The sequence below is a fragment of the Amblyomma mixtum genome, chromosome 9, assembly GCF_055824585.1.
Source record: "Amblyomma mixtum isolate Tamu chromosome 9, ASM5582458v1, whole genome shotgun sequence".
Taxonomy (NCBI): domain Eukaryota; kingdom Metazoa; phylum Arthropoda; class Arachnida; order Ixodida; family Ixodidae; genus Amblyomma; species Amblyomma mixtum.
In genome coordinates, this window is record NC_143020.1 from 73,476,849 (window position 1) to 73,498,272 (window position 21,424).

General features: G+C 47.6%; 2 protein-coding genes and 1 non-coding gene across 3 annotated transcripts; all 3 read right to left on the minus strand.

Moving 5' to 3' along the window:
- Positions 1-68: 68 nt before the first annotated feature.
- Positions 69-7,608, minus strand: LOC149329732 (uncharacterized). Its single transcript, XM_089560438.1, has 2 exons — positions 3,147-7,608; positions 69-1,426 (listed from the first exon to the last, which is right to left on the minus strand). Exons 1-2 carry the CDS (start codon positions 3,429-3,431, stop codon positions 344-346), a joined length of 1,368 nt encoding a protein of 455 aa, XP_089416564.1. The 5' UTR covers positions 3,432-7,608; the 3' UTR covers positions 69-343.
- Positions 7,609-7,713: 105 nt separating this feature from the next.
- Positions 7,714-14,462, minus strand: LOC149329733 (TNF receptor-associated factor 3-like). Its single transcript, XM_089560441.1, has 2 exons — positions 13,948-14,462; positions 7,714-12,238 (listed from the first exon to the last, which is right to left on the minus strand). Exons 1-2 carry the CDS (start codon positions 14,230-14,232, stop codon positions 12,074-12,076), a joined length of 450 nt encoding a protein of 149 aa, XP_089416567.1. The 5' UTR covers positions 14,233-14,462; the 3' UTR covers positions 7,714-12,073.
- Positions 14,463-19,277: 4,815 nt separating this feature from the next.
- On the minus strand, positions 19,278-19,349 carry TRNAT-CGU (transfer RNA threonine (anticodon CGU)). Its single transcript has one exon. It is a non-coding gene; the product is annotated as a tRNA-Thr (tRNA).
- Between the last annotated feature and the right edge of the window lie 2,075 nt (positions 19,350-21,424).

Here is a 21,424-nt window from a genome sequence, read left to right on the forward strand (position 1 = left end):
AAAAAAGGGCGCATTAAGAGGTGACCATTCGTTTACGAATGTTTAGAGAAACACGCAGTATTCGCGGCGAGAGGGGAAATAACATTTGTTTATTTAGTTATTTACACTTTACATTTTCACGGTAGGGGCATGTGAGGATCGGAAATAAAACCGAATCAGCAGTTTTTTTACAGCGTTGTTAATTAAAGCTGTTGGGAAAGGGCTTTCATACCACTATTTTACAAGGAATTTCTACCTAACGGAAATTTATTCTCTAGAGAAGTGAACAAAGAAATGGAGCGTGCAAGGGCGTTCACAGACACGAAGTTGTACGGGATGGCCCGCCTCCGTGCTCAAGTTTGGTTCAAGCCAGCAGTTCCAACTTTATCCGAAGCTGATCATTATCTACGTACCCGTCAAGGAAGAGATGTGGGAGTATACGGCCCTTAGGACTGTAACAAGCCCCGTTTCTTGATGTTGTTGGCTTTTGATTACATCGTTTAGATGGATCCGATTCAACTTCCTCCACAATGTCTTCCCTTCCTCCCGGATGAATTAAGCTCATCTTGACTTTGTGCTTGAAAGGCCAGTGGACTTCGTCGTCCATGTCGCCCTTGTGCAGGGTGTACTTGAATCCCAGAAATACACATGTCCCCCCAAAATGGAACCAGACTCCAGGAGATATGCAGTAGCCGCGAAGGTACACCTTCTCGCTGTCATAGTCAGCCCTGCATTTCTCCACCGCCTCGTCGTGAAGCGATTGCATTCCTTTTACAAGAAACTCGCAGTGCGTCTCTTCTAGTGCACTCACTATACGCACATTGGGGACGGGTTGCAATGATTTTTGAACGCTCGCCTTAAATTCAGCTGTGATTTTTTCAATACTAGCTGAAATGTGCGACATTAAAAGTCGAGTTCCGCTCATTTTATCGTTGAATTTTTTTTCTACGCTTTTTATGGTTTTCAAACAAGTGTTAACTGAATCACTGCATGTCGCAAAACATTGTTGCAGTTCAGCGTTGGACGACGTTATTTCCTCGTGGTTCTGCCCTTTTAAAGACGTTAGTTCTTGATGCAGTGTCTCCTTGAGTGTGTTTATGCCATGAGAGATTTCGCTTAATCGGTCCCCATGCATGCTGAAATCAACAGCCATTGGCCTCAGATATGCTGTGATTGCACCCGCCTGCCTTTCGAAGGCTCCTCTGAAAGAAGCCAACGATGCTGCCTCCTCCGCGTGAGCCGGTGGAACTTCGCTTTCGGATGCCACGGATGCCGATGTGTTGCAACAGGCCGACCGGAGATGCTCGCACACGTGTCTGCAAAGAACTGTGGCCGAGCACTTGGGACACCGGACGGAGTGGTGCTCACATTCCAGCTGGAAATGCCGGACGATCCCTGAAGCAGCGGTGGCATACTGGCAGCCACTGCCTTCATTCCAGCACTTCACCTGCAAGAACACAAAAAAGTCACTTTGAGATATGTTGCGACTATGTGGCGAGGGACTAGTGACGTTCTCTAGGATGAGTCAAAAATAACCGCTCGGTTGTGGGGCTTTGATGACTGTGGAATATTTTGCATTATTTTCCCTGTAATTGATTTTGACAAATTAAACGCTGGTCGTGACTAACATTTACCATGGTAATCACATTTTAAATTTTTTGTGTATACTGAATTTGCATTGTGTACTTTAATCAGTCTATCGTACGGAAATCAGGGACAAAAATATTGTTGTCCACAGATTAAATATTGTTTGCCCACCATTCGTCACGAAATTCAGAAAGGATGACAATATTATCGAGAACTGATACATTGTGTTCGAGAAAGGCGCGTAACTTATCACCGATCAGCCCGGCAACAGGTGAGAGGTCCCACTGTAGTGTCCAGCGAAGATTACGACGGCCTGCCCCTGATAGCTTTGGCGACGCTCCAGCACTGAATCCTAGGCTGCATCAAGGAGCTGCAGGAGAACTTTGCATCGGCGGCTTCAGACCCCCGTGGTAGAATGTTGAACGGAATGCGAACTTTAAATCTAAGAGGCGGTTTTTCAGTATAAGCAAAGCACGATACCCTGCTATGCATATGTGGCGAAGGCAGAAACAGGCAGACGTAGGCCGTACGCGACGGGAACGCAAGGCTCCACGCTACATTTAATCACATGCTAACCATGGAAACACTAAACGCAACCAGCAAGGCGAGATAACTATTTCTCCGCTTTTGGTTACCTGAACACTTTGGAAGTGGGATACAGTAATGAAAAATCAATGAACTCACTGTCTCTTCGTGGAAAGGTAAATTGGAAAAAATCGTATACTTCTTCGAAATCTCGATATGGCATCTCTTTGCTGAACAGGCTCAGTGGTTAAACCGAGCTTTATCTCGAGGACAGGTCTACGGTCGGGGCGCAGCCTAAGCTAAAACCGCAACTGTATGCTTCTATCATCATCGAGACTTCTGAGTTTACGACGAAAAGTTCGATACCACCGAGTTTCTTACGGAGCTCTCCAATAGGCATACCATCTGCAGCAGTGGAAACCAGCGCAGACTGAGCAGTTTTCCTGCCATTATATCAGGGCTTTCAAGTGAAACTTATTTTTCGCAGCGGCTCTGGAAGATCCTGTAGTTAGCATAGCCGCGCACATATTTTTGCAGCTGAGATACTGCATAAGGTGGCTAGGATTTCGAATTTTTACGCTTCTGCGGCTTCATTAATTTACGGATATGGTGTCTGGTTTATGGAGGTTTAACGTCCAAAAGCGTCTGAGGCTATGAGAGACGCCGTACTGAAGGTCTCCGGAAATTGCTACTACCTGGGGTTTTAACGAGCACTGACATCGCAGAGTACAGGGGCCTTTAGAATTCGCCGAAATCAAAATGTGACGTCCGCGGCCGGTATCGAACCCGCGTCTTTCGGATCAGCGGCCGGGCGCCGTAGCCACTGAGCCACAGCAGCGGCATTATTTTACGGATACCACGCTCGCCCAGCGCAACATTACTCCGATAAAGGGGCTCCGCAAAGATAAGAACATTTTACAGGGCTCTTTCATTGAATTACAGTGTGATTATGTCCACCGATTCATGCGAAATGCGTAGGCATGCGGGAGATATTGTGCGGCAGATCGCAAGGCGCAAACGAAAAGCAAAAAAAGAAAACCCATTCCCGTAATTACCTCCCTTCTCAGCAGATCGTCAGCAGTGCAGTCCAACAGGCGGACGTCCTCCTCCTCGAAGCGGTTGCCGTCCAGAGGACACTCGTTCGAGCCGTCCTGGCTGCACTGCCCGTAGCAACACTCGCACAGCACGTGCATGCAGGGCAGCAAGGCGGTCCTCTTTCGTACCAGACCGCAGGCACTGCAGACTCGGTTGGTGGGAACAGGCTTGAGGAAAGTCAGGGGCCTCCAGTCGAGCTCCGGGGAGAATCCCACCAGCGTGTACTGAGGGCTTGAGGGAGGCATCGTTCACCACGTACGCGTCCGCTGCGCCGGTCGCATCAGGTACTGCTTTTTACGCCCCTCCGGAGCGCGCTCTTATCTTCTTCGTGGCGGTCCTCTAGGCGACAATCGCGACTGCATCGGGCTGACTCTCGTCGCAGGTGCGGCGGAGAAGCGAAATGCCACGCGTCGAAATGTACCGCCGCTCACTAGATATCACACGTCGCTATGATGGCTTTAAAAAATTGAGCGCGAAACTTTCATAGAAGCTCATAGGTAATAACCCAAACAGCAAAAGTAATAGGCCCAATACTGGTAACGCATTTGCGAAGTCCGGTCCAACAAAGGACCAGAGTGAAACCATGCACCTCAAAAAATTGGCCGATTGGCTGTGCTGCTTGGGAAACTAGGCGGCACAACGGGCGCACACGGGCTCTCAGACGAATGGGAAGGCGGAGCAATTTTTATGCGAAGCATATTACAATAGGTAACCCAAGCCTTTCGTGACGGTTACACGCCGTACACACCACGTGACACAATGACGTCACGACAGATGAGAGACGGCGCTCCAACTCGTGCCATCGCTGCGATTGCACGCCGTGCAGACCACGTGGTATGGTGACGTCACACCACGTGACACAATGACGTCACGACAGATCGCCGTCACGCGCTGGGAGAGGGAGAACGATGCCATCGCACAGACGCCGGAATGTCCTCGAGCGGCATTCTCGCGCATTTCGAACGCGCGTTCATACTCGGTGTAGGTGAAACGCTCGCTCCACCGGGCAGGCGGACGCGGCTTCCGTGGCAATCCAGGCGCTCACACAACGCGCGTCTCGGGGTTAGTCGGCGTTCTGCTGTAGCCATGCCGTTGTCTTCCCCCACGACGAAGGCTTCTAGTGGTTGTATTAAAATGACCAAGTATTCAACCAAGGAAAGCCATGTATTACCAAGACTAGCCGTCAATATGCCTCGCATCTCACCAGGGTTAACCAAGTTAAGCCTCAGACATTTTTTTTTTTTTAACGGAAGTTAAGAAGTGATGTCTCGATTACGTATTGTTTGGCTTATTACTGTATGTGACACTTGTTCACGCGATCTGTGTGTTCACGTGCCGCAAAGGGGCTTTGTAGATGGCTACCATTTCAGCGGAGGCCAGCTTTTTTTCATGGTCAATGAAACTACGTTCTCCTCAACCTGTGTTGGCTGGCTGACAGCAGTTCAGTTTGAAAATGAAAGCTGCGAAGTACTCCAGCACAAACTGTCACCTTTTGTAATGGTTGTCGAGTAATACGTGAAAACAGAATGTCAACGCAACAACGGCGCAATGGCAGATACGTTACTGAAGTTTTAGGCGAAACCTTCGCGACCGGTTGACTTTCTCGCACGAGAACTGAATGCGTACATCCCTCACTATTATAACTGTCTAAAACTGTTCAAGCTTAAACACGGTCTTTTTGAGTGTGCGCCATTGAAACATGGTGTAAAATGAGTGAAAAAAATACTTTCCTTAATGAGCCACGTGCTGTATGCGGGCTCAATAAAAGCTGCTTAATACAACAACTTAAATGCCAGGACTTTCAGAGCGAGAGCTCTACTGCTCGGGGAAAACAGCCGGGGTTTCCTTAACGTGCACTGACATCGCACAGTACACGGGCCTCCAGAATTTCGCCTCCGTCGAAATGCGACCGCCGCGACAGGGATCGAACCCGCGTCTTTCGGGACAGCGGCCGAGCACCATAACCACTGGTCCACCGCGGCGGCTGGTAGGCTTGACCAAGGAATCACAGGTGCGTATGTGTGCAAATGCATTCACTGACCGCGGCCTAGAACAAAGGTTAACAGGGGAGGGAGTACTAAGATGTGTTTAGGTATTTTGATGGTTTTTTAATAGTTTTTGAAAAAAAAAAGAATACTTGACCTACACAGATGCTGTAAGCAGAGTTTTAGCCAACTTTCAAACAGAAGAGAGGGGATTGGCGCTCAGTAGTGAACTTTCTATGAGGGGGTGTTCGGAGTTTTTAGTTCTTAACATTACCCTGGGCGAGCATTATGTCTGTTGGCGATACTCACCTCGAGCACAGAAAGAGCTACTGCCTGATACATTAGCTCATTCAAAAACTATAAAACGCGCCATTGCGGGCCTCTGCCTCGAATCAGCTCTCGTGAAGTCGTGTCAGCATGCTATGCCGGCAAGTTTTGATGAGGAAGTTGATCGGTTAGTTTCGGCGGGGTTCCCATGCTTGGTCATCAGAGAAGTTTCTGAAGCCCTCCTAAGATGAAATTTTCTATGTTTCAAAAGTCGTGGGAGCCAACAAAACAATCCGTGAAAACAGAATTGGTAACTTATGTGAGCAGTGTCGCGCATAATGTGAAAACGGTGGCGAAGCGACGTGGCGTATCGGTCGTAACTTATTCTCCACGAAAGCTTGCGCAGCCATGCGCGCGAATTGCGAGCGATAAAAAGAGTTCTTGCAACAAAACGCATGGCATGCAGTACGTGAAGCGCTGCACAGGTGTGGTATACGAGATGCCACTTACAGCGGAAAAGCCTATGTTGGCCAAACGTGGTGGGGCGTTAAGGACTGCGCTGCTGAGCATCCACGATCGCTAAAAGAACTGGGAGGTGCACACATTGTATACTAGTGCGTTGAAGGCTTCGTGTGTAACCGTGCGGCAGAACATGGGCCGGGGGGAAAAAGATCTAAGCATTGCAAGAAGTGTGAACCACGACTTAAGGAGATAAATATTCAGGGCAGGAGTGGATATACGAAGGCACGGGAGGATTTGCAAGCATTCCCTATAAAAAATAGGGGAATGGATTGTGTGAGCGATAGTTCGGTCCGCCTTTCGAAGACCGAGATGCCATATTTTAGACGGTTTGGTTGATGCCTTTTCTTCTTTTTTTTTCGCATGCCTTAAAATTTTTCTGTACATTTGCTGGCTTGGCAGTACATCAACTCAGATGAAGTTAGCCCATGTCCTGCGTCAGTCTTTGTTTTGTATGTCTCGCTGTAGCGCTATTGCCATTTCACTCTCGAATAATGAGCCATGTAGCCCAAATTGACTTTCTTTGAAACGTTTTTTTAAATCGTGGACGAGATGAGCCATTTAATTTCGTAAGCTTTACGCGGGGACAGAGATCTGCCGTGGAGAGAAATGGGACGTGGCGACTAAATATTGTTGATTGTTTATTGGTTTCTTTCGAATACAAGAAAAAAACGAAGCGAAAACTAAAGGCTACTAGCCTGAGGAAACCCTCCCTCCGCATACTGTTTCGACAGCATTACAGGAAAAATTAAAAGAAAAAACAGACACACACATTTGTAGTTGCACTCTGCACAGTTCTATGTCATGCAGTAACCAGTACATGTCACTGTACACAAATATATACAACAGATTTTTTGCCGTAGGTGTGACAGGAAGAAAAGAAAAAAATATATGAACACAGATGCAAAGCTCAGTCATCATGGCGAAGATATGAACATATGAAAAGGAGGGGAAAAAAATAAAATTAAGGCGACATCCAGTTGACCTTAGTTTTAGCTTTATCTGACGTCGTAGCGAGCTGGCCTACTTTGAAGGGAGCGAATAGCCGCGACGAAGTGTGTGTGAATTGCTTGTGCATTGCGAGTTGGCTCAGGAAAGGAAATGATAGTTCGAATATAATCCGCGGTATCCAACGTAGGAACGGGGAATGATTAATGTATGCATGAGACCTGCTGATTGCTGTTGAGCCACTAAGGCGTGAAGGTCAGGTAGGCCGCAGCCTGTGACCGAGATCGATGCCTGCCTGTATAGTGCGGTCTCTGGGAATAGGGGAAAGTGGTAAGGCACTGCCTGCGTATCGCTGCAGCCGTCATTCATGCCAGGAGACACGAGAGGGGCGGTAAGTATACGAAGCGGACATTAAGCAAAGCGATTGCTTAAGTGCGTAGCTTGCGTGGTAACTTCCAACCGACACGACACTTAAGCCGAAGTCTTTATATATTATATAATGCCCCACTCTACCATATCAGACAATTCGGTCAGCCCTGTGAGTGATATGCCGAGCTTTCAAGTCGTTCATTGTATACTGCAGAAGAACGGCCTGTAATTCTCGCTCATCATAATACTATCAGGTTGCGACAATAGAAAGTAAGAGAGCACGTTGTTGGACGAGTCGGTCGTACATACTTAAACGAGGGAATTGCGCTAAAAAAGAAACGGTGGAGAAGAGGACATGGACGGGTGCCCGTCCATGTCCTCCTCTCCACCGTTTCTTTTTTAGCGCAATTCCCTCGTTTTAATATAAAGTAAGCCTACTTATTGGTGGCAACGCAGTTATCAGGCGCTTCCCCTTTTTCCTTTTGCTGCAGCGGTGGCTTAGTGGTTACGGCGCTCGGCTGCTGACCCGAAAGACGCGGATTCGATCAAGGCCGCGGCGCTCGCATTTTGATGGAGGCGAAATTCTAGAGGCCCCTGTACTGTGCGATGTCAGTGGACGTTAAAGAAGCCCAGGTGGTCGAAATTTCCGGAGCCCTCCACTACGGCGTCTCTTATAGCCTGAGTCGCTTTGGGACCTTAAACAATCATAAACGAAACCAATCCAAACCCTCTTTCTTTTAGGGATCACTTGATGCCGTAACGCTGAAAAGACCCCAACGACTCCTCAGGAAGAAACACTTCTCGAAGAAGAGGTTTTCACCATCATAGGCGGCCGCACGCAGGCACCCTTTCGCATGCGCGAACAGCCAGCGTCCAGCAAATCCTAAATGGGTAGACAAAAAGACAAGCCAGCTATAAAGGCGGCTCAGCATGCCTTTCGATTAGCTTGCGATAAGTTGAAAGCGAAAGGCACACTGCCACAAAGTTTCTCTCTCATATGAACCCGGAATAAAACTGCACCGAGTCTTCTTGCCGCACGTCGTACCTAGCGTACTAGCGCAATAAATACCCCAATAAAAAATAGTGGCGCCCATGGCTAAATCGGTAGCGCGCGTGCCTGGGATAGCTGCTAAGGAGTAGATTAATTTCACACTGCTTTCACGTGCCCTAAGTATTTATTATGCTGTGGTCCAGCATTTGCGTAACGTACTCAAATAAATTGAGGAACAAGGCAATTGGTTACAAATTTTGTGTTAAAAGTTAGCATGTGTCTGCTTTTATTCGAATTAAAATGATACTTGTTTACACGACTGGAAACTGAAAAAAAAAAAAAAAACACGGGGTCTCGTGTATTTTATTGCGGCTACTGCCTGGCATATTGTCACCTACATTCCAGTGAATTGGCGCTACTCTATGCAAAGTGGGACTACTTTATTAATGTCGCTTAGTAAGCGTCTAGAGAGTAGAGGGGTACTGTTCGTTCAATCAGAATGCATGTACCAGTGCGCGTACAAGAGGCACACCCGCAGCGGCGCCAACCCTTATTAAAATGGTCTATAGACAGTCTATAGACATCTTAAAGACACTATTGACTTCCATTAGATATTTTTCTACTCATAGTCTATACAATGTCTATGGACAACAGTCTACCTAAAGTGTAGGACCATAAATTTATGGACTGTCTGTAGCATATTGTTTAGAGACTGTTATCTAGGATTTGTCTATAGAGAGTCTACAGGCTTCGTAGACAGAAGTCTATGGACAGTGTACACACTGTCTAAAGAAATTTTTTGGTTGAAAAATGAAGCACTTTTGTTGCTTAACGTGCGTGGAGGCGAGATAGCGGGCTCCTACACATTTTTACAGCTTGTAGCGTACTGTACAAAAACGCCATAAAATAACAGAGGGGAAGAAGATGTTTTCATACTACTAGACAGATTTCAGCTGATATTTTGCTTTTCTGTCGTCAATTTCGCTTTTGCAAAGAGGTAGGCTAGGTTGATGTGATGGTTAGTGCAACGACACTCTACTTATTGCATTGTATGCGCGATTTAGCAGAGGGTTTGGGCAATGTTGGCTTCGTAGTACACGGAAAATATTCTATAGGAAGACAAAGATTTTGAGCCCCAACATAGATCTTGTTGGCATTGTTGTTTTTACTGAATAATACGTGTTGTTTTAAATGCAGCTAGACACCGCAGTGGCTCATGGCATTACGAGGCACGAAGTCCGCGTTGGCACAGATTGTGGCGACCGGATCCTTGTTAAGGCAGCTCTCCGAAGGTGACGAATGCGTGGAAGTTTTACTTAAGCTTCATCACCTGCGAAAAATTACTACCTTGAAAACGAGAGAAGAAACTGGGCGCGAAGCTGTTCTGAATAAGCGGTAGTCCGAGGTCAAAAAGAAAACCTGATAAGCACCGAGAATACGAAGATTTGCTGAGTTTAAAGGAATTCAAACGAAATTTACCTGGAAAAATTTGTTCAGCCATGCGTGATGTATGCATGGTTTCCAAAGAAAGGAAGACAGTAGCTTCGACCACGACAGGTCACGTCGACCAATCTATCATCCTGTACGCTATTACTACTGCTTTTCTCCCAATAAACGCTCCTGTTTCTTGTAATTCACCACCTGTGTCTTGGCCACTCCCCCGTAGTGGGTACGTGCCATCTTTATTTGAGGCCAACCAAGCTACCAACCCCTCCTGCGAAAACAATGCGAAGTCCTCTTCGGAAGAGGAAGAACAAAGGCGCAGTTTTCCGCGGACCAACATCGTCACTAGTTGCGATACAGTGTGCAATGAAATGAACTATACGCGACTCGAAGCCAAAGTCGAGGCTTCAAGCTGAGACGGCAGCATGCTCATCCAGGTAAGCATGAAAGATTAGCATGCGTAGTTTACGGCGGACGATATCCCGCTTGCCCGCCGTGGGTCACATGGGTGTTCGTTTAGAAAAAGTTACTGCAAGGAAGCCCACCGGCGAGCGCCTGTATAAAGGAGGCCTTTTTTGAGAACACATCAACGGTGCCATATTTGTCCGCTAGCGGAGGAAATGCTCGATGCTAAAACGAATATAACAGATGAAATAAGGATGCGGTACTTTTGGCAGAGTTTCTCTGATTCCGTAAAAAAGAGACCATAATGAGAAAAAACACACTTCAACATTTTTAATATGTCGTACCTTCGAGGTGTTTCTATTTAAGGTGTCAGAAGTGTGCCTGGTTGTATTATGTAAGTAGATGGTAGATAACTAGATTATGATAATGTCGGAACCATTGTCTGTGATGCTCGCCGTAGTAAACGGCTCCGGACATTTCGACCACCAGGGGTTCTTTCCATCAGAATTTTTGCAATCAGAATTTCGCCACCAACGAAATTCGACCGCCGCAGCCGGGATCGAACCCGTGTCTTTCGGGTCAGCAGCCGAGCGCCATAAACACTGAGCCACCGGATCGGCTCACGCATGTCAAGATTGTACTACGCAAATAAATTGCGATGAGCGCCAGCTATTTTTTTTCGTAGAGAAAGGATATAATACAAATTTACGCAATAAGCGTTTACTATTGTTTGTTAAACTGTTTCGAGAAATATGGAGCATTCGCAGAGGGAAGAAAATATTTTGTTTATTTAGTTATTTATACTATACATTTCTCTGTAGAAATCTTCTGAGGGTCAGAAATAAAACAAAATTAGCAGCTGTATTTGTGCAGTGTCTCCGATCAGAGCTGTTACGAAAGAGCATTCATACCAGTGTTTTCAGACAAATTTCTACCTAACGTAAAGTTAGTCCCTAAATAACTGAAAAAGAAATGAAGCGTACAAGGGCGTTCAATAACACGAAGTTTTAACGGATGGCCCGTCTCCGCGCCCAAGTTTGGTTCAACACAGCAGTTCAAACTTCATCCGAAGCTGGTCATTATCTAGGTACCCGTCACGGATGAGATCTTGGAGTACAATGCATGGAGAAAAGTAACAAGAGTCGTTGGTTGATGTTTCTGGCTTTTGATAACGTGGGTGGGATGGAACTGGTTCAACTTCCCGCACAATGTCTGCCCTCCCTCTCGGATGAATTACGCTCATCCTGACCTTGTGGTTGAAAGGCCACTGGACTTCGTCGTCCATGTCGCCCTTGTGCAGGGTGTACTTGAAGAGCAGCCGTACAGATGGCCCCTCAAAATAGAACCAGACTCCGGGAGACACGCAGTAGCCGCGAAGGTACACCTTCTCGCTGTCATACTCAGCCCAGCCTTTCTGCATCGCCTCGTCCTCAAGCGATTTCACTCCTTTCACAAAAAACTCGCAGTGCGTCTCTTGTAGTGCACTCTCTCCGCGCACATTGCGGACAGGTTGCAACGTTTTTTGAACGCTGTCCTTTAATTCAGCCTTGACTTGTTCAATGCTGGCTGCAATCTGGGACAAGTCGTCTCGCGTTGCGCTCAATTTATCGTTCAGTTTTTTTTCTACACTCTCTATATTTTTCAAACAAGAGTTAACTGCATCGCTGTATGTCGCAAAACATTGTTTCAGTTCAGCGTTGGACGACGTCATTTCCTCGCGGTTCTGTCCTATTAAAGACGTTAGTTCTTGGCGCAGTGTCTCCTTGAGTGTGTTTATGCCATGAGAGATTTCGCTTAATCGGTCCCCATGCGTGCTGATATCGACAGCCATCGGCCTCAGATATGCTGTGATTTCTGCCGCCTGCCTTTCAAAGGCTCCTCTGAAAGAAGTCAACGATGCGGCCTCCTCCGCGTGAGCCGCTGGAACTTCGCTTTCGGATCCCACGGGTGTCGAAGTGTTTCAAGAGGCCGACCGGAGATGCGTGCACACGTCTCTGCAAAGAACGGTGGCCGAGCACTTGGAACAACGGACGGAGTGGTGCTCACATTCCAGCTGGAAATGCCGGACGATCCCTGAAGCAGCCGTCGCGTACTCGCAGCCACTACCTTCATTCCAGCACTTGACCTGCAAGGATACAAAATCAGCCACTTTGAGACATGTTGTGACTATGTGGCGAGGGACTAGTGACGTTCTCTGGGGTGAGTCAAAAATAACCACTCGGTTGTGGGGCTTTGATAGCTGTGGAATATTTTTCATTATTTTTCCTGGAATTCATTTTGAGAAATTAAACGTTGGTCGTGACCAACGTTTACCATTGCAATCAGATTTTAAATTTTCTGTGTATACTGAATCTGCATCCTGTACCTTAATCACTATATCGTACGGAAATTACGGACAAAAATATTGTTGTCGTTCAGAGTAAATATCGTTTGCCTCACCATTCGTCACAAATTTTTGAAAGGATGAGAATGTTATCGAGAACTGATACATTGTGTTCCAGAAAAGCACGTAACTTATCACCGAGCAGCCCGGCAACAGGTGGGAGGTCACACTTTTTTTGTCCGGCGAAGATTACGACGGCCTGCCCCTGATAGCTTTGGCGACGCTCCAGCACTGAACTCTATAGGCTGCATCGAGGAGCTCCAGGACAACTTCGCAACGGCGGCTTCAGACCCCCGCTGTAGAAGGGCATGCGAACTTGAAGTCTAAGCGGCATTTTTTTCAGTCGAAGCAAAGCAAGACACTCTGCTATGCATATGTGGCGAATGTAGAAACAGGGAGACGTCGGCCGTACGCGACTGGAACGCAAGGCTCCACCCTAAATTTAATCACATTCTAACCATGGAAACACTAAACGCAGTCAGCAGTGCGAGATAACCATGTCTCCGCTTTTGGTTACCTGATTACTTTGGAAACGTGATAAAGTAATGAGATATCTATTAACACATTTTCTCTTCGTGGAAAGGTAAATTGGAAAACTTGGGATATTTGTTCGAAATCTCGGTATGGTATCTATTTCCTGAGCAGGCTCAGTGGTTAAACCGAGCTTTAACTTGTGGTTAGGTCTGCGGTCGAGGCGCAGCCTAAGCTAAAAGATTAATTCCATGCTTCAATCATCATCAAGACTTCCGAGTTTACGACGAAAAGTTCGATACCACCGAGTTTCTTCCGGAGCTCTCCAATATGCACCACTCGAAAGCAGCGGAAACTGAGAAGTTTTCCTCTTATTATATCAGGGCCTTCAAGTGTAACATATCTCCCACAGCAGGTCTGGAGAGCCCTGGAGTTAGCATAGCCGCGCACATATTTTTGCAGCTGAGATACTGCATAGGATGCCTTGCATTTCGAATTTTTGCGCTGCTGCGGCTTCATTAATTTACGAATATGGTTTCTGGCTTATGGGGGCGTAATGTCGAAAAGCGGCCCGGACAATGAGAGACGCGGTACTGAAGGGGTCCGGAAATTTCTACCGCCTGGGGTTCTTTATCCTGCACTGACGTCGCAAAGTACAGGGCCTCTAGAATTCGCCTCCATCAAAATTTGACCTCCGCGGCCGGTATCGAACCCGCGTCTTTCGGGTCAGCAGACAGGCGCCGTGACCACTGAGCCACAGAGGCGGCTTTATTTTACGGATACTACTCCTGCCCAGCGTAACATTACGCCAAAAAAGTGGCTCCGCAAAAATGCGATTATTTTACAGGGCTCTATCATTGCATTACAGTTTCATTTTGCCCTCCGATTCATGTGAAATGGGTAGGCAGGCGGGAGATACTGCGCAGCAAATCGCAAGGCGCAAACGAAAAGAAACAAAGAAAGCCCACTCCCGTAATTACCTCCCTTCTCAGCAGATCGTCAGCAGTGCAGTCCAACAGGCGGACGTCCTCCTCCTCGAAGTGGTTGCCGTCCAGAGGACACTCCTTCCACCCGTCCTGGCTGCACTGCCCGTAGCAACACTCGCACAGCACGTGCATGCAGGGCAGCAAAGCGGTCCTCTTTCGCACCAGTCCACAGGCACTGCATACACGGTTGGCTGGAACAGGCTTGAGGAAAGTCAGGGGCCTCCAGTCGAGCTCCGGGGACAATCCCACCAGCGTGTACTGAGGGCTTGAGGGAGGCATCGTTCACCACGTACGCGTCCGCTGCGGCGGTGGCATATGGCGGTGGCATCAGGAACTGCTTTTTCCGCCCCTTCAGAGCGCGCTCTTATCTTCTTCATGGCGGTCGTCAAGGCGACAATCGCGACTGCGTGGGCTGACTCGCCGCAAGTGCAGCGGAGCAGCGAAATGCCACGCGTCGACATATACCGCCGCTCACTCGAGATGAAACGTCGCTGTGATGGCCTTAAAAAAACTGAGCGCAAAACTATCATAGAAGCTCATAGGTAATAACCCAAGCAGCACATGTAACCGGCCCAATAATGGAAATGTATTTGCAAAGTGCGGTCCTACAAAGGGCCAGAGTGTGAATATCCATTTCCAATATTGGCCGATTGCGTGTGCTGCTTGGGAAACTAGGCGGTACAACGGGCCCACGCGGGCTCCCAGGAGAATGGAAAGGGAGGGGGCCATGTTTTTGAACGGAAGAGGAAAACTGATGTGTATACTACGTGTGGTTTGACTTATTACTGCATGTGACACTTGTTCCCGCGATCTGTGTGTTCACCTTTCGCAGAGAGGCCTGTGTAGATGGCTATCATTTCAGCGTAGGCCAGTTTTTTCATGGTCAATTGAACTACGTTTTCAGGAACTAGTGTAGGATGGACGATAGCAGTTCCATTTCAAAGGGAAAGCTACGCAGTACTCCAGCAAAAAATGCGATCTTTTGTAACCGGTTAACAAGTAATACTTTCCTTAATGCGGCATGTACTATACGAGGGCTCAATAAAAGCTGCTTAATACAACAACTTCAATGCGAGGAGTTTCAGAGCGAGACCTCTGCTGCTCGGGAAAAACATACCGGTGTTCGTTAACGTGCACTGACTTCGTACAGTACACGGGCTTCTGCAATGTCGCCTTCATCGAAATTCGACCGACGCGACCGGGATCGAACCCGCGTTCTTCGGGTCAGCAGGCGAGCACCATAACCGCTAAGCCACCGCGGCGGCTTGTATGCTTTACCAAAGGATCGCAGATGTACATATCTGCAAATCATGGGTGAGATCAGCCATTTAATTTCGTGAGTTTGAGGAAAATTGTATTTGAGGCAATGAAATTCCGCAGTAACTATCACATATCTCGGTGGACACCCGTCATCGTCGATAAGTCACACCAGGGGCTGGATGTAACACCGAAGGACGGACGGGAGTATGAGCCATTCAAGGGTTTCGTCTTAAAAAGACAGCAACGGCGACGAATTCAGTCCTAAGGTAGGGGTCCTGCTTCGAAGGGCGCCGCCATGTTCGTCCCCGCGGAATTTTCCCGGTGGCGGCAATCGGTCCTGGACCAATCGCTATCACCGCGCCGCTTTCCGCCCTGGTGGGCCTAAAAAGCGACCGAAGCCTCTTCGCTCGCCATCAGTGTGCAGACGGCGTGAACTAAACAAAGTTGGAGGACGCTTCAGCTTGGCCTTTAAGAGTAGAACTCAACAGCTTAGTCAAGTCCAGTTCGCAAGCTGCTATCGGCCCGCTAATCTGCATACCCGCTATCGGCCGCGGGAGCTAATCGGCCCGCCTCCGTAGACGAACGGGATAGCAGCGCCCGATATACAGAAAATATAGAAAAATGGCTGCATACATAAAGAATATAATGAAAAGGAGTCACCAAAGATTTGAAAACGTATATCTCCCTACAGTTTACATCTGTCGAACAGTTAGCTTCCATGTTTTCTAGTCTCGTACACATTATGGCCACCAGAAGTTCACGTTTCCTATTCCGCGAGTTCTCAGTGCTTACCCCCTAGCAACTTTTCCCGCGATGAAAAGCCGAGGCGACCACAGCTGTAAAAGACTTGTACATGATATGCTTCTTCTGCAGCATGCCATGGTACGTGTATGCATTGTTGCGTTGCACTTAAATATATAACAAAGGATTGTACTTTAGAGTTGGTCATTTTGTGAACAGTACTGTCATTCTATTTCGATCTTTTTTATGATCAATCGGCAGCTGTCAAATGCTTTGGATTTGCTGTTATTTTCAAAAAGGGAGCCGGCCTTAGGTGTTCTGTAACGCCGTCTGCTTGCTCCTCGTTCGTTAGCATATGCACTGCAAACCGGAACAAAAACAAAAAAAAAAGAAAAGAAAATCCATGACCTTAGTGCTTCTCAACGGACTGTGCGATAAGTTGATGAGCGAATCAAGGAATCATATGGAGCACTTGTTTTCCTCAGTTCTTTTCCTCGATGATCAATATGGTTCTCCTTACAGGGAGTTCAGAATAACACAGTTCGTTTTATCCTCTATTGACCACAGATATCACAGGCATGAAATCTAAAGTTTCCTTGTCTAACACAACATAGACAACTCATACGCCTGTGAGCTTTCCATGAAGTGCTCCATCCCCATTCATTGCACTACCATTTCATTACTACATCCTCTTATCCCTTTCTTAGTGCCGGTCATCACCACAACTTTGGAAACTTTTTTTTTTGCCACACGAGCACATTTTCCTATTCTTTCCTATTCGCCAGTCTCTGGTAAGCGTTCTTTCAAGCGCCAAGGATCATGTGGGATATAAGAACAGAGAGGGGAACAATCCTATTCACCTTTCTCAAAGCAGTACGTTAAGTCGATATTTTTAAAGACCGAGTAAAGGCGCTCCATTTTCTGTATTTTATATGTGATTTAGCATGGGGATTGGGTAAATTTGGCATCGTGGTGCACGGAAAATTTCCAATGACAGGAAATAAAATTTCGTGCTACGAAATGGTTTTTATAATAAGGGAGTAATTATTCATTTACGTCCACCTGTGCACAGCCATACAGCTACAAAGGAAAGGTATGGAGGTTCCTCAGAAACTTTGTTCTTAAAGAAAAACTCGCCCTGGTCCGGGGTTCGAACCCGTGGCCACGGCTTCACCGGAGCAGTCGCTCCGGGTGGACGTCCATGAGTAATTCCTCCCTTATTACAAATCTACTCCACCTTGGGGGATTCTCCTAAATATATGACCAAAATGGTTTTTAGAAGAGGGGTAGTACAGGCTGGCTGGTACATGATGATGGAAAAGAAGTAACAGGGTTTTTTGAAGACGGGACTGAGAACGAGACAGCGCAGGGGTCTGTCTCGTTCTCTGTGCCGTCTTCGAAAAGCGCTGTTACTTCTTTTCCTTAAAGTCTGCATTGTTTCTTTCACTAAACAACGAGTGCGCTTTTAACTCCAGCTAACAGACGCCACAGTGCCTCTTATCACTACGGGGCATGGAGTCTGCGTTGGTACAAAAGGTAGCTACCGGACTAAGGTTAGTCAGCCTTCAAAGGCGACCAAGACGTAGAACCATCGCTCCAACTTTATCGCTATAGGAAACAAAAACTTTATCGCCAACGGAAAATGAGTGGCTGATAACGGAGAGTTTTTCTTGTATTAGTGATAGTAGTTGTAGTAGTAGTAGTAAAACATTTATTGTCACAAAAGGAAGAGTGAGGGAGTAGGGTTTTGGGGATAGATAGATGTGGAGCTTCAGTGGTCGGTCTTCCCTAGTCCAGGATCCCGTTGGCCTCCGCCGCTGCCGTCATCCTCGGTATGATGAGCGCAGAAGTGATCCGTAACGCATCTTGCTCCTTCACCCCTTTTCTCTTCTTCGTAATCCGGCTTAACATCCTGCATATCTGTTTCGTGGAGTGTTCCAAGAGCTGGATGGTTCACAGATGGTTCTGTATGTTGACGCGTCCAAGTACAGAACGAAGGAAAACGCTAGGGCGGTAGCAGTAGTGAACGCCAATGGGAAGATAATTACGGGTGCATCATTGCGCACAAGGACAACACAAGCAGCGGAAGAGATCGCCATAGCTCTAGCCCTGACTGAAGCCCATCGGCAGGGACTGAGTTACTGGATAGCGACGGATTCTCAGGCTGCAGCGAGGGCATACAGAGATGGAAGGGTCGGCCAAAAAGTCGCGAGGATTCTCTTCGAACAAAACCAACACAGACATGGATCAAACAACACACACATTCAGCACACCATCATTTGGGTCCCTGACACTGGGGTTGAGGGAAATCTCATGGCAGACACCGTTGTCCGAGGGTTCAGGAACCGGAGGGCGTGTTTGCCGGTCGAACCCTTCAGCACGCCAGAATCTTACGGGGAGGCAATGAAGGCGCTGTTGGGAGCGCGCAAGAAGTACTCGGCTCCGGCGGATATCCTCAACAGAGAGCAGGCCACCACGCTCAGACGACTACAAACAGACACCTACCCAAGCAGAGCCATGTTTCATAAAATGTAGTGATAGTGAGACGTCAAAAATGAACCGTGAAAAGTGCCTCGAATAGGAAGAGGTGCTGAGTTCCTGGGAACTAAGAACAAATTCGCGTCAAAAAGAATTTTGTTCTACCATACCTGACCTCAGTATAGTATACAGAGGACGAAGAGGGATGCCTCGACGGCGACAGGTCACTGCACCGATAACACGGAGAAGTGTTCTTCTAAAGTGAAAAAAAAAAAGAACGGCAGGACGTCGCTTTCCAGCATAGTAATGCACTGTAAAAAAGTGCTCATTGAAAACAACGATTACGCCACAAGAAGCCAACCGTGAGTTTTCACGCTGAGACTACCGCACACTCATCCAGGTAAGCATAAAGGATGCGTCATGCATAGCTTCAAACGGTCGCGATGCCCCCTTCCTGCCGTGAGCAACATGGGTGATCGTCCAGAAAGAGCTCCTGCGTGGAAGACTACCCCGTGCAAAGAATGCCTTCTGTGGGGAGAGCGACGCTGCTGTATTTGTCCGTTTGGGGAGGAAATGCTCGAAGATACAACGTATATAAAAGCTCAGATGAAGCTGTTGTACTTTTGGCAGAGTTGCGCTGATCCTGACTGAATCAATGTATTAAGCAAACAAGAGAACGGGGATGAGGGGCTCGTTATAAATATGAGAGAAGCCAACAGCCACAGAAACCAAGGGACACGAGGGATTTCTAATTATTTTTTGTGCTGTTGTTCGATTTAGAATATACTAAAAATGTTATCGCTTAAGACTAACTGATTAGCAAATCAGAAGAAAAAACAACCACATGTCGCCGGTGGGATCCGAACCCACGACCTCCGAATTACGCGTCCGGTGCTCTACCGCTGAGCTACGGCGACGGCTGTCCTGTCAATTCTTCTGCTTTCGGGGGTATTTATGTTTTACAAATAACCTAACCTTTAGAGTGTTCACCAGCGCCACCCACGTTCTTAAGCGGCGGACGTAGCACGTCCTGAGTTACCGCTGATGTGACGTAGAACGTCATCGAACGGCGAGAGTGGAAGCTGTGTGAGAACCCTCTTATGCTTTCTATGGCACCAAGGCTGCCAGAACCGAGGCCCTCGCTAAGCAATTAAGCAAACAAGAGAGGGGGATGAGGGGCTCGTTATAAATATGAGAGAAGCCAACAGCCACAGAAACCAAGGGACACGAGGGATTTCCAATTATTTTTTTGTGCTGTTGTTCGATTTAGAATATTACTGGAAATGTTATCGCTTAAAACTAATTGATTATCAAACTAGAAGAAAAAACAACCACATGCCACCGGTGGGACCCGAACCCACGACCTCCGAATTACGCGTCCGGTGCTCTACCGCTGAGCTACGGCGACGGCTGTCAATTCTTCTGCTTTCGGGGGTATTTATGTTTTACAAATAACCTAACCTTTAGAGTGTTCACCAGCGCCACCCACGTTCTTAAGCGGCGGACGTAGCACGTCCTGAGTTACCGCTGATGTGACGTAGAACGTCATCGAACGGCGAGAGTGGAAGCTGTGTGAGAACCCTCTTATGCTTCCTATGGCACCAAGGCTGCCAGAACCGAGGCCCTCGCTAAGCAATTAAGCAAACAAGAGAAGGGGGATGAGGGGCTCGTTATAAATATGAGATAAGCCAACAGCCACAGAAACCAAGGGACTCGAGGGATTTCTATTTTTTTGTGCTGTTGTGCGTTTTAGAATATTACTGAAAATATTATCGCTTAAAACTAATTGATTAGCAAAGCAGAAGAAAAAACAACCACATGCCGCCGGTGGGATCCGAACCCACGACCTCCGAATCACGCGTCTGGTTCTCTACCGCTGAGCAACGGCGACGGCTGTCAATTCTGCTTTCGGGGGTATTTATGTTTTACAAATAACCTAACCTTTAGAGTCCATGGTAGAGAGATGGTGTGGTAGATGGTCCTTGGCGATCACAAAAAGAACAAGGGAGGGGAAAAACCTCAGGTTGCTTGAGCCAACGTTTCGACAATGGGACTTATCTTCGTCTGGGCAGACGTCTTCGAACCCCTTCACGCGGCACGCAAGAAGCGAAAAGATACGAAAAAAGGGGGGCTCCAGAAGCTCTTTTATATCATCGCTTACCTCTCTCCCAAGCAGGTCGTCAGCAGGAAAGTCCATGAGGGTGACGTCACCCTCCTCGTGCCCTCATCTGTCCAGCGGACACTGGTGCGAGCCGTTCTGGCAGCACTGCTCGTTGCAAGCCTCGCATAGCGCGTGCATGCAGGGCAGCAACACCGTCCTTCTGCAGACATGCCTGCATGCACTGCAAACTCGGTTGGCTGGAATAGGCTTGAGGAAAGTCAGGGGCTGCCAGTCAAGTTCCGGGGTGAACCCGACCAGCGTGCACTGCGGGCTTGCAGGAGGCATTGTTGGCGACGTATCGAGCCGTTTCACACTGAGAGCCAAACTGGAAGCGCCGGCGAGAACGGGCGGCACAAGGCGCATGCGCGGAATGAGCAGCCGGCCGCCCTTACTGCGCATGCGCCGTTGTCGCTGATTCCCCCCTGATATCGGTGGCCACGCGCTCCCAGTTTCCTTCAAGTGTGAAACGGCCAATCGGTTAACTGCGCCTGTCGTATATAGCTATTCTTTTTCCTCTCGCTTTATCAATTACCGACCGACGTTGCATGCATGGTAAAGGACGCAGAAATGTGAATAGTTTTAATTTCTGCCCTCATATCTAATGCAGACGCTAGCACAATTCAAGTAACGCTCTTCTCCAACTTATTTATCAACGCAAGGTCAAAGTATAAGCTGCCGGATATGCAGGAAGCCCGCGAAAAGATAAATTCGTCAAAAGCTAGCCCTAACTCAAAAAAGCCCATCATTTATGCGGTCGTAATGCTGCATTCAAAGATGATAGAGCAGTTTTGAGTTTCGCACTTGAATTTCTGTATGCGCCTGCGTGCTGAC